Source organism: Panthera tigris, chromosome B1 (genome assembly GCF_018350195.1).
Source record: "Panthera tigris isolate Pti1 chromosome B1, P.tigris_Pti1_mat1.1, whole genome shotgun sequence".
Lineage (NCBI taxonomy): Eukaryota > Metazoa > Chordata > Mammalia > Carnivora > Felidae > Panthera > Panthera tigris.
This window is the reverse complement of record NC_056663.1, coordinates 44,714,965-44,731,443: the sequence shown is the minus strand read 5'-3', so window position 1 is coordinate 44,731,443 and position 16,479 is coordinate 44,714,965. Positions and strand designations below refer to the sequence as shown.

Genomic DNA, 16,479 nt, shown 5'->3' with positions numbered 1-16,479 from the left:
CGCCTGCAGGAGGGGTGGGCGAGGAGGGAGGGCTGTGGGTCTCACCAAGTACTAGCCAAGTGTTCCTTTCCCCAGTGGGGCCACATGACTTTCTTGGGCCCTTGCCTAGCATTTTATTTGCAGGGTCTAGGGCTGGAAAACACACCTTGGGGGTTAAGCCCTTCCTGCCCTGGGGCCTCTATCACACTCACACACATGTATGCACATAGATATCTGCCTTTCCCTCTTGCTTTATGAATTACCTTGAGACCCCATGGACCTGATCTTGGGCTGAGTGGCCCATTAATTACTGTTTCTGGGGCAGCTCCATCCACGTGTCCCGGAAGGGCTGGCACATGCTGCTGAACTTGTGCTTCCACATGGCCATGACCTCCGCCGTCTTTGCAGGAGGCATCACACTCACCAACTACCCGACGGTCTGCCAGGCAGTAAGCAGGAGAAGGGGCTGGAGCGGGGCGGGGGGCGCTCCTAGATGAGTGATGGCAGCCTAGGCACAGAGTCTGTGGGTGCAGGGGGAAAAGGGGACTCATGCTAACAGGCCCCACCTCCACTGTTGTGTCCAACCTTGCTGGGGTCGGGGGCATGAGAGGAGGGGAGGTAAGAAGTAGAGAAACTATGAGATGGGTCTTCAAAGTGGAGAATGGGGTCTGCAAGGAGAGGTCAGGGACAAGCCAGAAAGCAAGAGCAGGGGTGTCAAGTCTCCGGAGTGGGAGAGAACCCCGGGCTGGAAGTTGAGAGGGTGACCACGGGGTCAGAACCTTGAGGAGGATCTGGGTAGAGCTGGGGATGGGAACCTGGGAGGAGCGGGAGAACGCTGCGCACGGAGGCTCTGGGGTGGCTCCAGTCGTAGTGGCCCCGTCCCCCAGCGTCAGTGGCCTCACCCTGCAGGTGGGTGTCACTCTGCACTACTCTTCACTGTCCACACTGCTCTGGATGGGTGTGAAGGCCCGCGTCCTCCACAAGGAGCTCACCTGGAGAGCACCCCCTCCACAAGAAGGGGACTCTGCCCCGCCCGCTCCCCGTCCCATGCTCCGGTACATGCCTCGACTGTCAGCTTTGCAAGGGTGAAGGGTTCAGAGGCGGGTATAGAACACCAAGCTCTGTCCTCCCAGGGTGGATGCAGGGTGGGTCCAAGATCCTGGGAGATCACGCTCCAAAGAGAGAAGGGTCTAGGTGGCACCAGGTTGCCCAAGGCCATGGGGTGGGTGCACCCTTAGGGCTTTTCCCGCATGACAAAGCCAGGGAAGGCAGAGACTCCAAAGGGCATTGGACAGGGATCCTGGCCACGTGAGCAGCACCCTGATTTCTGCAGTGTTTAGGGTGAGAGAGCAATTCTAGCCTCTCTCCCTTAGAACAGTCTTGGCCAAGTCCCCTAGGAATCTACTGAACCTGCCCCATAGGGGCCTTGCGTCCCAGGCAAAAAATTCTGACAGAATTTAAAGGGGAAAGAGGATGGGACAGAGACCCTGAGTCAAGGTTTCCGAGCACCTGGTTCCAATTCCCTTGGTTCCCCATCTCTCTGACCCCCAAACCCCATTCCTCCCCAGGTTCTATCTGATCGCTGGAGGGATCCCACTCATTATCTGTGGCATCACAGCTGCTGTCAACATCCACAACTACCGGGACCACAGCCCCTAGTGAGCGCCGCTGCCCGCCCGCCCCAAACCCACCCACCCTGACACTGGACACCTTCTACTTCCCTGGCAGGGGCACCTGCCAGGCCCGCTCAGCCGGCGACCCACCCCAAACCCATGCATGTTGACTCAGCCAACCTCTGCTTTTCCACTCACCATGTCCTATCACCCCAGCCACCCAGCCACCTCAGACGTGCTCCCCCTCCTCATCCACTGCCTGTGTCTCCCCTCAGCTGCTGGCTGGTGTGGCGTCCAAGCCTAGGAGCCTTCTACATCCCGGTGGCTTTGATTCTGCTGATCACCTGGATCTATTTCCTGTGTGCAGGGCTGCGCTTAAGGGGTCCTCTGGCACAGAGCCCAAAGGGGGGCACCAGCAGGGTCTCCCTGGAGCCAGGGGAGGAGCTCAGGGCTTCCACCAGGCTCAGGAGCAGCGGCCCCTTCCTGAATGACTCAGGTTCCCTTCTGGCTACTGGGAGCGCGGGGGTGGTGACACCCGGGCCCCCGGAGGATGGTGACGGCCTCTATTCTCCGGGAGTCCAACTGGGGGCGCTGGTGACCACGCATTTCCTGTACCTGGCTATGTGGGCCTGTGGGGCTCTGGCCGTGTCCCAGCGCTGGCTGCCCCGGGTGGTGTGCAGCTGCCTGTACGGGGTGGCAGCCTCCGCCCTGGGACTCTTCGTCTTCACCCACCACTGTGCCAGGCGCAGAGACGTCAGGGCCTCCTGGCGTGCCTGCTGCCCCCACGCCTCCGCCCGCGGCGCCTCACCCCGGGCCATGCCCGCTGCCTCAGAGGACGGTTCCCCCGTGTTCGGAGAGGGGCCTCCCTCCCTCAAGTCCTCCCCGAGCGGCAGCAGCGGCCACGCGCCGCCCCTGGGCCCCTGCAAGCTCACCAACCTGCAGCTGGCCCAGAGTCAGGTGTGCGAGGCCGGGGTGGTGGCCCGCGGGGAAGGGGAGCCAGAGCCCACGGGCTCCCGGGGGAGCCTCGCGCCCCGCCACGCCAACAACTTGCACCACGGGCGCCGAGTGCACAAGAGTCGGGTCAAGGGGCACCGCGCGGGGGAGGCCGGCGCCAAGAACCGGCTCAAGGCGCTGCGCGGGGGCGCGGCGGCCGGGGCGCCGGAGCTGCTGTCCAGCGAGAGCGGCAGCCTGCACAACAGCCCGTCCGACAGCTACCCGGGCAGCAGCCGCAACAGCCCGGGCCTCCAGCTCGAGGGCGAGCCCATGCTCACGCCGTCGGAGGGCAGCGACACGAGTGCGGCGCCGCCCCCCGAGGCGGGCCGGCCAGGCCAGCGCCGCAGCGCCAGTCGCGACAACCTCAAGGGTGGCGGGGGCGGCGCGCTGGAGAGGGAGAGCAAGCGCCGCTCGTACCCGCTCAACGCGGCCAGTCTGAACGGCGCGCCCAAGGGGGCCAAGTACGACGACATCACCATGACGGGCACGGAGGCGGCCGGAGGCGCCTGCATGAAGACGGGGCTGTGGAAGAGCGAAACCACCGTCTAGGGCGGGGGTGGGCGACGCTGTAGGACAGGCTGGCCATGTGGCCCTGTCACCCAGGCTGCTGGGGGGGAGGGGGGGCGGGGCCTCAAGACGTCAACCGGTACATCAACGGGTTTGAGGTAGAGGCGCCCATGGCTGCGGCTCAGCACACCAGCTTTGGTCCTGGAGGCTGGGGAAAACGACAGGGGGAGGCCTGCCACCGCCAAGAGGGCAGTCCCTCTGGGGTAGGGACAATCCCTGGACCACAGGCATGATACATTTCCGTCCCAGCCCAGGCTGGTTTTGGCAGTCAAATCGGTGCCGTCCAGGGTAGCAGGGGAGGTCCTGCCAGCCCGTGGAGTGGGAGACTGCCCCCCCCAGAGCCCCCAGGTGGGCTCCTCCTTAGGTACTCCCCACAGCTTATCCACCGTGCCTCACTGATGGTCATCAGCCTGATCAGGAAGACTCAGATGACAGGAGCTTGAGAACAGCGTTCTCTCCTCACTGCCCTCGTCAGAAGTCAGCCCTCTGTGCCTAGATCCTAGGGCCTCTCCCCAACCCTGCTCTTGGCCAACCAGGGGGCCAGCCTAGCAGTTGAACCAGGTGACCAGGACCTATAGGTGCTGCTTTTAAGATAAACTATGCAAGAGAAGGTAGAACCGTGTGAAAGCAGCTCTGGAGATGGAGTTCTAGGGAAGGGGGTGGGAGCAGGTGGGAAGGTTGCACCATCAGGGACGGTGGGACACTTCCCACAGGAGTGGTCCACACACCACATGGCAGGGTTGTAGAGGGGGCGTCCCAGGACAAAGCCAAGGCCCTACACCTGAGAAGCTGACTCTGCCAGATGCCTGGGAAGGATCTGAGGGAAGTAGAGAGTCGTAGTGCTTAGATTTGGAGCTGAAGGCAGTCACGCCCTAAACCTGGCCCTATAAACAGTGCTCCGAAGAGAGGCTCTACCACAAGGCTGCAGGTAGTGTTGGGGAAGCACTTATTGTTCAGTTGCAAGCCCCACACCCCTAGTCTCAGCTTTCTAACACCATGGGGCTGAGGAAGAGACTTCCCTGCCTCCATGAGGCCGTATGGAAGGACCAGTCCAAGAACTGACCTCTAAGTCAGGTTAGGGAGAAACCTCCCAAACATCAAACTGGCTTCCTGCCTCACAGACTCCCAAGCTGAATCCCTCAAGGTATCAGGTAGGGTCCCTGCAGCTCACCCGGGCCCTGTGCCTTCACTACTTTTAAACACCAGCACCCATATTTTCCCCCAACCTAAAAAGTCACCACCAGCCTTTTACTAAAGGACCCAGTGAAGGTGGAGGGAAACCTGGGCCTGGTGAAGAACAGGAAAACAAGACCTGGTCTAGGTCCCCTCCCAGCGTCCATGTCACTGCAGCCTGATCACGAAGGCAAAAGACATAAGGGAGGGGAGAAAACCCACACACCTTGGGATGAATCCTGTTATTTATGCTTGCTGCACAGACAATATTAGACAAAAAGAAAAAAAAAAAAAGCTTCGTATTATTCTTCCACATATGCTGGCTGCCGTTTACATACCCTGCCAATGCCTTAGCACTGGAGAGCTTTTGCAATACGCTGGGGAAAAAAGGGAGGGAGGGGATGAAAAGTGCCAAAGAAAACATGTTTTTAAAAGCTTGAGTTTTATACAATAGAATGTTTTCTAGCAGATGCCTCTTGTTTTAATATATTAAAATTTTGCAAAGCCCTTGAGCTATAACCTTAGTCCACCCACGGTCCTTTTGTTATGAAGTGGAGGATTTCATGACCTCATACACAAGAACCCATCGATGCCTATAGGTGGACACTGGGCCCACAGCTGCCCGGTTCCTGTCCTCTGGGGGCTGATACCGTTCGAGATACCACCCGCTCCACACCAGCAGTGAGGGCCCATCATCAGGCCTGTAGCAGCAGCATTGTACCCGGTTCAAACCAGGAGGAAGCCTAACCTCCTCCAACCAGTCTAGGAGGGAAGCCATCCCACGTAATACAAACATGGGCCACTTCTCCGGCACCAAAGGACCAATTCTCTCCAAGCCAATCATCCCTGCACTGCTCCCAACTTCTATTCCAGGACCCAGGGTCCAGGTAATTGCAGAGTCCCTTGGTTCCTTTAAACAAGAAAACACCTAAGGACTTACATATGCTGATTTCTCCAGATAGGACAGGATTATTATTAAGCTGCTGTCAGAATGTGGTGAGTGCTCCCCCGGATGTACATCAGGGAGGGTTAGAAACACTCCTGGCAGCCTGTCTTGCAGCTTGAGCTTTTTCAAAGTCCTTAATTTCCTGAGGGGTACGCAAATACTGCTCTATTTCACTATCAGATATGTTCTCATCTCCGGTGACTGTGGAGACTGGGGGTGGGGGGCAGATCCGCTTTGGGGGCTTCAACATGCAAGGTGGGAGGAGAGGGGTGGGACTAGCTGGCCGCTTCCCCTCAGGCAAATCTAAGGAACTACTTGCCACCTCCTCTTTTCCCTGCTCTGGCCCCTGACACCGTTCCCGCAGCTCCTTCTCCCCAGCTTCCATCTCTGCCGTTCCATCGCGAAAGGCCTTGCGGACCAACGTGTGGCGGTGCTGGAGAAGGTCACCGATGTGCTTCACCACAGAGCGCTTGTCGAGCTTCAGAACCTGCAGCCAGGCCAGCCGCTCGGCCATCCGCAGCAGCACGGAGAGCAGCTCCTGCAAGCGGGAGGAAGCAGGATAGGGCAGGTCCACGTTCGCCAGTTTACAGAAACGGGCCAGGGAACACGTCAGCCGATGCGAAGGCTGCAGCGACTGCCATGCCAGAAAAGTAGCAGCAGTGATGACAGGCAAGGGATGCCGCCCAGTCACCAGCCACGTCTCATCCGCCAGCTCCACCAGCTGCAATGTTCGCGACAGCATCTTCTCTTTGTCTTCCACGTATTTGGGTGGCACAGACGGGGAGGCTTGGAACAGTCTGAAGCTGAAATGACCAAAAGGAGAGTCTGGTCTCGATGCCCATGGGGGAGGGGACTGCTCTTCCCAAGTGAAGAAAAGCAGTCCACTCCAGGTGGGCTGTTCTGTCCTCTTGGAACAAATACTCAAACTTGCTGGCAGCGGGTTTATACAGGTGCTGAGAGAAGACAGGCTGCTTCTCCCACCCGTGAGGTGAAGGGCAGGAGCATGCAGGGGGGAAGCTAATGTGTCAGCGACCCTGTCGGCCAGTATTCTCCGTGCTTTACACATGCTCTCCTATCATCCACTCTACGCCCCATTATGTGCATTTATAGTTAAAAATCTGGCCCAGAGTCATCCAGCTAGGAAGTAACCAGGCAAACCCAACACAACTTGACACTGGTAGCCTGTGCCTTCTACTCTATTTTCAGAAAAGAAAAAAAAGAAAAGAAAAGAAAAGAAAAGAAAAGAAAAGAAAAGAAAAGAAAAGAAAAGAAAAGAAAAAGAAAAGAAAAAGAAGAGAAGAGAAGAGAAAAGAGAAGAACGTGGCTCCTAAAAAAAATAAAATGAAAAAAAAAAAGCAGTAGCTTCCACCACTGGCCCGGTCACTAACATCTTGTCACCTCCACTTGCAGATGATCCTGCTGAGGCAGGGCGGTCGCACACAGCCAAGCAGGCCACGCACAACGTGAGAGCCGCAACTCAGCGGCCCGGTGACAAGGCTGATACCTGCGCTGCCTACATCAGGCATCAGGATGCAATAAAGGCAAAGGGATTCGGAAATGCCAAACAGTTTAGAAATGTGAAATGGAATCAGCTTTATCGCCAAGTACTAGGAAGAGAGACTACAAGAGCACAAGGGAGGGAGAACATAGATCTTCCTCCCAAATCCCTTTAGATGCGCTTTGGTGAAAAAGTGACAGAAAGGTAAAAAGATTGAGGGCTAAGGGTCCATCCCGTCCCGGGGGTTCCCGGTAGGCAGGTACCTGCTACAGTACGTCTTCACCAGGTCTGCCAAGCACAGCGAGGGCACATCCAGCCCCAGGAGCTTCACTATCTGCATGTAGGTGCCAGAAAACACATCCAAATCTGCATACAACAGGGCGCAGACGGTTCCCATGGTTAGGGGCCAGTTATGCTGTCGGCAGGTAATCAAGACACAGCACCCAACTAGCACCTCCTTCTTTTGCAGCCTGGCAGCACGGATGCCAGAGTGTCGGTACGCCTGCTGGTAGTAGGCAACTGCTGTGTCCTCAAATGTTGATGGCAACTGCAGGACTCGACAGAGGTCTCTCACTCGGCGGAGACCTAAGAAAGCCCACAGCCAGAGTCAGAGGAGTCAAAGGCACTACTGAGTGGCTCCTAGCAACTTCTGCTACACTTGCCTCCCATACCAGTTGCACAAATGATGTACTTTTCTACAATGACAGAAGTGACGCTTGGTGAGGTCATTCTAAAGACACAAAGAAATCTGGGGAAAGTAGTCACGTTTCAACCCACCACTCTTCAGGGGCTGGTGTGATTCAGAGCCAAGCCAAAGTGTGATCTGGGATGCTTAAATCAACCTTTAACATACCCACACTGTATACTGAATTGCCACCTCTCTTAGGCCATCTCCATTCTTTATTTCGGACTACCATTCTCTTCTACTCTACCTTACATAGCAATGCTGAAATCAGGAAAAGCAAGAGGATGGGCTGGACCATCAGAAGAATTTTCTTTAAGGCCACTGTATCATAAAAGGTTGAGTCTCACCTCGTTGCTGGCTGCGGCTAACTTGATCGTTTTCCCCTGTGCTTCGGGAATATGTTACTTCTGTAAGATAAGGGACAACAAATAGCTTTGTTTAGCCTTTATCCACCAGACCCCTGGCCTCCCACCACACAAAACCAGGGAGAATTCATATCATTAGGCTCTGCTCCCTGTCTCATGAAGGTGCCCATTTTTGCACATTAAAAGTCCATCTGGTTTTCTACGTTCACAAGCAGTATCAAATACACAGACTAAGGCGCGCCTGGGTGGCTCAGTCGGTTAAGCGGCCGACTTCGGCTCAGATCATGATCTCACGGTCTGTGAGTTCGAGCCCCGCGTCGGGCTCTGTGCTGACAGCTCAGAGCCTGGAGCCTGTTTCAGATTCTGTGTCTCCCTCTTTCTGACCCTCCCCCGTTCATGCTCTGTCTCTCTCTGTCTCAAAAATAAATAAACGTTAAAAAAAAATTTAAAAAAATACAGAGACTGAGGAAGGTTAAGACTGCACTAAAGTGGCTTCAAGAGTTCCAAATTTGCAGCCATCCCTCCTGTATATCCAATCCACGCAATTTTCTTGACTGCTGATTTTGAGGGCTGCACTGATCAGGGACTCAGAAAGAAAGAAAAAAAAAGATGTGTTTGTCAATTACGGCTAAAGGCTCCTTCGGGCTCATACTTTTTCCGCACTTGTAAAGAATTCCATCCGTCCATCACACCCAAACTAGATAAATTGAGTGAAACTCTGTTTCTCTGTTTCATTTGGTCGACGTTTATGAGACCTAATACATGCCAGATACCGTACCAGGTGCTAGAAAAACGCAGAGGAATGGCCGCCCCTGCCCTCCTGCAGCGCTCGTTCACTTTAGGTCACTTTCTCCCGTAGTTAAGTGTACACGTGACAACGAGAGGGCGTGAGAGGAATAAGAGGAATCTGATGTCAATCCCTCCACCACCCCAGCCTATACCCACGGCCCTGGAAAGGCCGGCACAAATACCTCGGAGGTTGCCCTCGTCGCTGAAGGTGGTAGTAAGGACTCCCTCGGTGACGACGCAGCCACAGTCTGAGCACACCAGCTGGCTCTGCGAATAGTGAGAGTCTTCCACGAGCTCAGTGGAGCCGCAATCGGGGCAGTGGCCTCCGCCCGGCATGTCACAACCCAGAGTCTCGGAAGCTTTCAGATATCTACTCGCACGTCCGCAACAGCAGCAGCGCGGAAGCCGGTACTAGGAGGGGAGCCTTCTAAGCGCTGCACCTTTCTCTTCCGGCCAGAGCAAACGCGGTTTACATAGGCAGTTCTGTACGCCGGCCGAGCGCCACTTCCGGTCCTGGTCTCTGCGGGCTCGGGTAGAAACGTGAGCTAGGAGAGAAGGTTCCTGGTGTGGACCGCGTCTTCGCCTTGCCTTCCCCCGGCGTCTGAGGTCGGTTTGAAGTGGGCCAGACCGGGGCGGGGGAGTTGAATTTAGGTGAGATTTCTTCTCACGTGGACACACATAACAGACAAGAAATTGTGGCCATTCCCAAACAAGTCTAACTTCTGAAATGCTGGGGGAATCGTAGATTCTCTGTTACTCTTTGGTAACAAATGTTGATTTTGGCCATAGTACAAAGTATGGTGAGAAAGCAGGAAATTATGTTCTACTCTCCAGAGTGGCTTTCCCAGGCAAGTTGTTTCCTGTCTATGCAGTCTATTTTTCTCAACGATAGAATGAGGGAATTGAATTAAAATCCAGAGTGACAAGGGGCGCCTGGGTGGCTCAGTCGTTTAAGCGTCCTCAGCTCAGGTCGTGATCTCACAATTCATGACTTCAGGCTCCCCCTCGGGCTCTGTGCTGACCGCTCAGAGCTTGGAGCCTGCTTCAGATTCTGTGTCTCCCTCTCTCTCTGCCCTTCCCCCCTCCAAGCGCTTGCGCGCTCTCTCTCTCGCTCTCTCTCAAAAATAAATAAACATTAAAAAAAAATTTTTTTTTTTAAATCCAGAGTGGCAAACTCAAATGCTTTCAGAGACTAGGCAAGGAATATCCAAGGGAGTTGATAGTGAAAGAATATGGAATGATGAGGCTTTGGGCAAACTGGAGGGTTCAAGCAGATGTAGATGTTTTAAAACTGAGCTTAAGCTGAGCTTTAAGATATTCCAAGATTCTGCTACAAAGTTCCTAGCTTGCTATAGTATAACTCAGAGAATCTTGAACAAAATTGTGCCTCTAGTAATACTATCACAGAAACCAAGCTTACAAATTTAAAATTATGTATGTTATGTTTGAATATAAATTAAAAGTCGCCAAAAGAGTCATGTAATCACACTCAAGAATAAAGATTTTAACGCCTGAAAGGTTTAATCCATTGTGTCTGAAAAATAAGAAAGTTGAGTTAAATGACAAGGACCACCAAAGTCTGTCCATATGACTCCAAGAACGCAGATGGGAGTCATCACAGCACGTGCCTAAAGTGTGTGCGGGGAATCTGTTTCTCGGGCCGACAATGGAGAATTAGGCTCCTGGCATCAGCAGATTTTAGGAGCTGTTCTGGGCTTAATTTCAACCTTACATTGGGGGTTGGGGACGGAAGGTAAGATCAGCACTTTTCCCTGAGAACAGAAAATGTTTGGACAGCTCCTGTGCAGAATGGATTGAGGAATACGGATGTTTTGTCAGCCCCTTAACAAATTGGGATACTCCCTTGAGGAATAAGGTACAGGTTACAGGTTACAAGATAAGATACAACTGCCTTCCTTAGAAGACTAATAAATTCTGCGTCCTAGAACTGAAAAGATTTCAAAATTAAAAATGGTGCTTACTAACCTGAAGAGACAGACGACACAGTGACCATGTACCCAGAGAGACCTCAAAGGATTGGGGCCTCAAAAAAGAAAGGGATCTGAGGAGACAGGGCGGTAGGTTCTTTTGAAAGAGCTGTAATCAGTGGTCGGTACAGAGGACTCTCTGTATGCCTAATGAGACTGTGAGTTACCTGGACCACAGTGGGGAACAAGGGCATCTCTGACACAAAGATTGCATATTACCTGCAATCCAAGCATCAGCTTTCCCTGCTTCAAATGTTGCTTACCTTTAGTATAAATTGGGAAGGAGGTGCTGTGCCTTACAAGGATTGCCCGTTCAACGGAAGCCCCCCCGGCTCACAAGCGCCTCCCCCTCTGCTCACAGCTGTTCCCCTCCCTTACTACCGCACGACAGAATTTCCTGCACCTCGGATCTCTGTGGGCTAGCCACATGCTCTCCCACTGACCAATCGTCAGTTGACCTGGGAGCACAGAGCAGCCAGACTTCCATTTTCTCCTTTTCCACACCAGTATCACGAGACCGTTCATGCACCTTGCTGAAGGGTGGAGGAACTTAAGGTGATTGTAACATAAATGAGAAGTATGTTTGTAAAATGGGAAATTTCCTAAGACTCTCCTCACAGTTCAAGAGGTAAGCATTTAGAGAACAACCAAACCAGGGGTGCCTGGGTGGCTCGGTCAGTCGAGCCTCTGACTCTTGATTTTGACTCCGGCCATAATCTCACGGTCATGATCTCACGGCAATGAGATGGAACCTGTGTCAGGCTCCCATACCCATGGAGCCTGCTTAAGACTCTACCTCTCCCTCTGCCCCTCCCTGGCTCGCTCTATCTCTCTCAAGAGAAAATAATAATAATAACAACTAAATTTTAAAAAGCAACCAAACCAAAATACCTTCAAAAGCTGTCACCCCCCTCTTTTCCAGTTTCTTTCCTTGATGTGCATACTTAAATATACCACCCCATCCCCAAAAGACTGCTTTCTCAGAGCATGCAGACCTCTTCTTTTTAGAGAAGTCCCACCTACTACCCCAGGACTGGATCACACTGGAGCATTCACCTCCTTCCCCCAACCCAAGATACAGTAATCCCCAACAGTTCATTCCCTTACTTTTGAATTACTCGCTCCAGCCCCACACCACAAGGGGGCTTCAACACAATAGCTCTGGGTGGGCACTGGCATTCAAAGTCTCCTCTAGACTTGCCCACTAGTGCGAGGTGTGTGATAAGGATTTACTTCTGGCTGTCCAGCAGATAAATTCTGAGACACACCGGCATGCTTGTGTGTGCACAAAACACCCCTCAGAGACATCCATTAGTTTTATTTTTTTTTAATTTTTTTAACGTTTATTTATTTTTGAGACAGAGAGAGACAGAGCATGAACGGGGGAGGGTCAGAGAGAGAGGGGGACACAGAATCTGAAACAGGCTTCAGGCTCTGAGCTGTCAGCACAGAGCCCGACGCGGGGCTTGAACTCACAAACCGTGAGATCATGACCTGAGCCGAAGTCTGCCACTTAACCGACTGAGCCACCTAGGCGCCCCCACCCATTAGTTTTAGACACTACAGTCGACATCCCTACGGGGGTGGGGAAATATGTTCCCAAGAGCAACATAATTGCACCGGGAGTGGTTCTTTACATTACCCTACAGAACAGCATCAGACTCCTCCCACCCCCAATTTTGTGCAGATCTTGAACCTAACTACATTTAAAAAAAAAAAAAAAAGTGGGATTTTACTAGAGTCCCCTGCCCATGAAAGTCGCCTTAAAATTCTTCTTTTCCCAACATTACTCTTAGTAAAATGGAAGAGCGGTGTTATGATCCTTCAACCAGCGCCTATAAGGGGTAGCGGAGTGAGTGGTTCTCTTTTCCAGTCACAAGTGTGTGATACCCCAAGGTACCACAAGGCCCCCAGACAGGCTGGGAGGTAGGCAGAACCCAGACCAGAAGATGGCGCTCTCTAGTAAGACTTGAAAGTCCAGGGGCGCCTGGCTGACTCGGTCGGCAACTCTTGGGGTCCTGAGTTTGGGCCCCCCACTGGGGGGTAGATTGTACTTAAGATTTACAAAAACCAATTTTAAGGCTTGTAAGTCTGGGGTTCTCCACTCTCTGAGGAAGAAGTACATTTATTTGCCTTTCTCTGGAAATTAGGACCGACACAACCTCCTAGTGCCCTTCCTGCTGTTACAGACTCTTCTGAGAGTTACCGTCATTCAGTGATAGTGATGATCTGTTTACCAGATGCTCCTCAAACCCCTCTCCCCCATGCCACCACCACCACCCCCACCCCAGCCTCTGAAACTGGAACCATGTTTCTTGTCTCTGTATAACCAGTGCCCACGTGGTGCCTGGCACACGGGCTTCTGGAATGCAGAGCGCCCAGAACGTGTGGATTTGAGTAGAAAGCTACTGGGGAGGGGAGGCTGTTGGAAAGGCTGCCCCAACCATGGTCCAGATGTGAAATACAGACCTCAAGTCACAGTTCTTTCCAGAGAGGAGAGGGGAAAGGAAGACACTGCTGCTGTGGGGGTTGAAGGAAACTCCCACGCGTCCTCCTTCAGTTAGATGTGTGTATTCTACTTAGTTGTTTGCCCGTCTAGCTCTCCCTCTGATTGCAAGTCTTTGTGGGAATATGTGGCTTTGTCATCTCGGTGTCCAGGGGCCACCTTCTATACTGAGGGCTGGCATTCAGTGAGGAGCTAGTCCACTCCTATGAACACCTGTCCCAGGTGGGCCTGTAAGAAGCAACAGCTTCTAAGACTAAACTTCTCTGAGACAAGACGATTCTAATTTAGAACAAATCACCAGGGAGAGCTGGGCTGCCTCTGCTCCTTAATCTTGGCCTCACCCCTGGGCTCCTCCCAGCTCACTGGACCGAAAGGAAACCTTATCACTCTGAGCCAGTTTCACTCGGAGCCCTGAGGACACACTCTCCTGTCACACTAAGTCTGGCAGGTGGCTCGGGCTGAGGAGTCTTTCTGACTGGATTGCCTTCCCATCACCTCAGCTCTTTGGTGGGAACTCAATCTTCTCTACCGCTCATGGTGAGACCGCTATGGCCTACAGCACGAACTACCTAAATCCTGGTGCCAGCTAACTCCCCTTGCTCATATCCGCCTTCTCCTTTTGCATTGTTCATGCCATCCCCATTACACACATCGCCTTTCCTGGGCTGAGGATTAATGTGTTCCATTTCTTGAACTCCGAGGAACAAAGGCATCTGATAACTCTAAGAAGGTGGTCCCAGGCCACCATTCGCTGCACAGACTGAGAGCATGAATACCAGTCAGCTTACTTACCTGGAACGTCCCTCCTCAGGGAGGCTGTGGCTTAGCTGGCCTTATCTTGAGAGGGAATCAAGTCATACCGTTTCCCCGCCTGGGCCAGTCCTCCAGGATCCCAAGAGAATTACAACATGATCTCCTTGACTCCCAAAGTGATCCTAGACTAGGGGTTAGCAAACTCTGTAAAGGGCCAGATAGCAAATATTTAGGTTTGGCAGATGGTAAGGTCTCTGTTACAACCCCTCAAGTCTGCTTTTATAACGTGGAAACAGCCATAGACAATTATGGGAACAAATGAGTATGGCTGTATTCCAGTAAAACTTTGTGGACACTGACATTTGAATTTCATGTAATGTTCGTGTGTCATGAAATACTGTTATTTTAATTGTAAGAATTTCAGTATTTGGTGTGGTGCTGTTGACTATGCCCATCATTCTGTACATTAGATCTCCAGACTTATTCATTTTATGTTAAAAAAAAAAAAAAGCAAAAATCATTCTTGCCTCTAGGGCCATATAAAAACAGGAAGCAGGCTGTATTTACTGACCCCTGTTCTAGACCTCCAGGTCAGACAGACAAGGAGTTCAAATCTGTTCTCCTTTTTTTAATTTTTTTTGCTTTTTTTTAAAGTTTATGTATTTTTGAGAGACAGAGAGGGAAGGAGGGGCAGAGAGAGAGAATCCCAAGCAGGGTCGACACTGTCAGTGCAGAGCCCGTTGAGGGGCTTGATCTCACCGACCTGAGCTAAATCAAGAGTTGGACACTCAACCAACTGAGCCACCTAGGTGGCCCGAAATCTGTTCTTAACTACTCACTGTGCCACCCCAGGGGAACCAAAACTCTCCCCATGTCTAGGACTCTGTTTCCTCATCTGCATGATGGAGATATTATCTACCTTGATGAGAATTAGAAATAGTACCTGTCAGCGTGTAGTGACTAGTAAGAATACAAATGCTTAATGCAAAAATGCTGTTGCAGTCAAAGCTAGCCTGAAGGGCACTTGATAGGCAAGGACAACAGCTTTCTCTCTCCTCTGAGGGCTTATCAAGGGCACCAAGGGGACTATTTCCAGGGCTCAGATACAGGTTTCTGTGTAAACCTGTCGAGATCTGGGGGCTTTGGGACACGTTGGCTCACAGAGCTCAGGAAGCCTGTTTTGAATGTGAATCCGCCTTCCCCTGAGAGTGAGGGCACAGCCCCAGAGAGAACACCTGGAGAGAAGCCATGGGAACAGGATCCATTCGCTGGTGGACGTTGGGTTCCAGCAGCCTGTGCTGCTGATGTCTGGGCCCTGGTTAAAGCGTCAGAACCACACCCGGTAAATGACTGCTTTCCACGGGCAGCGGAGGGGCAGGGTGCTTCCCCAGCAAGCGTTTATTCTGGCCCAGAGGCGGCCGATGATAAGCGGAGCCGGAAGTGACCTGGATGGTATCCGCGGCCACCACAGTTCTTCCGTGTGCGTGTGTGTTTCAGGGGGCGCGGGGGAGGGGGGCGGAGGGGGGGTTAGTTAGCTGGGCACGTTCTCCCCCAGGATCACTATCCGTCCTGGTTGCAGAACAGTATCCAAAGGCACGCAGAAATGTTCAAAGCAGTCCGTACTTACTGCACTGCCTGCTCCCATCTTCATTTTAAAGTGTATCTGGGGCGCCTGGGTGGCTCAGTAGGTTAAGCGTCCAACGTCCGCTCAGGTCATCATCTTGCAGCCTGTGAGCGCAAGCCCCGTGTCGGGCTCTGTGCTGACAGCTCGGAGCCTGGAGCCTGCTTCAGATTCTGTGTCTCCCTCTCTCTGCCCCTCCCCCCCTTCTCTCTCTTGCTGTCTCAAAAATAAACATTTTTTTTAAGTTAATAAATTGTATCTAGATAATTAAGACACCAGGTTGCAACAGGAGTCTAGTGCATACTGTAAGAGCTGGACCATGGTGATCACTTCCTAATGTATATAAAATGTCACGTCACTAGTTGTACACCTGAAGCAAATACAATATTGTAGGTCAACTACACCTCAATTAAGGAAAGGAAAAAAAAAAAAAAAACTCCAAATTAAATTTCTTTTTTTTGAAAGTCATGCTGCCATTTTATTTTTATTTTTTTAATATATGAAATTTATTGTCAAATTGGTTTCCATACAACACCCAGTGCTCATCCCAAAAGATGCCCTCTTCAATACCCATCACAAATTAAATTTCTTAAAAAAATAAAGTGTATCTATTTCTATAAGAGGGAAAATGCCAGGACAAAGAATCAAAATAACAGTGTTTAGTTACCTCCTGGTAGCGAGGAGCTTAGGATTTCTTTTGTTCTGGGCGTAAGCATGTATGACATTACTTAGAAAAATCTACAGGCCAAGTGAGTGGACAAGGGAGTGTAGGGGAGAGGAAAAGACACCACTCCTTCAGAGGGAGAACAGGAGAGGGCTTTTCACCAACTGGGAAGCCAAGGTGAGAACCTGAAGCCGCCTGACAGACGCCCAAGCTCCCAGGGTCCAGGGGGGCTTGACTTCCTTCAGCTCAGAATCCTGGATTTGGGAAATTTCACTCTTTATGCTGTTCATATATCTTACAATCGTTCTCTGTATTTTCCTGGTTGTTGTTGTTATGTTT

The 16,479-nt window shown here is 52.0% G+C and overlaps 2 protein-coding genes across 2 annotated transcripts in view; one reads left to right on the top strand and one right to left on the bottom strand.

The window, feature by feature from the left end:
* The window catches only part of ADGRA2 (adhesion G protein-coupled receptor A2), a 35,281-nt gene extending 30,486 nt beyond the window's left edge, over positions 1–4,795 (top strand). Inside the window, exons 16-19 of the mRNA XM_042983491.1 lie at positions 305–428; positions 889–1,034; positions 1,548–1,637; positions 1,868–4,795. Coding sequence (XP_042839425.1) covers positions 305–428; positions 889–1,034; positions 1,548–1,637; positions 1,868–3,134 — 1,627 coding nt within the window. The 3' untranslated portion in view covers positions 3,135–4,795. The remainder of the gene's footprint in view (positions 1–304; positions 429–888; positions 1,035–1,547; positions 1,638–1,867) is intronic.
* Positions 4,796–5,270: 475 nt separating this feature from the next.
* Positions 5,271–9,565, bottom strand: BRF2 (BRF2 RNA polymerase III transcription initiation factor subunit). Its single transcript, XM_007097086.3, has 4 exons — positions 8,791–9,565; positions 7,802–7,861; positions 7,033–7,354; positions 5,271–6,074 (listed from the first exon to the last, which is right to left on the bottom strand). Exons 1-4 carry the CDS (start codon positions 8,942–8,944, stop codon positions 5,345–5,347), a joined length of 1,266 nt encoding a protein of 421 aa, XP_007097148.1. The 5' UTR covers positions 8,945–9,565; the 3' UTR covers positions 5,271–5,344.
* Between the last annotated feature and the right edge of the window lie 6,914 nt (positions 9,566–16,479).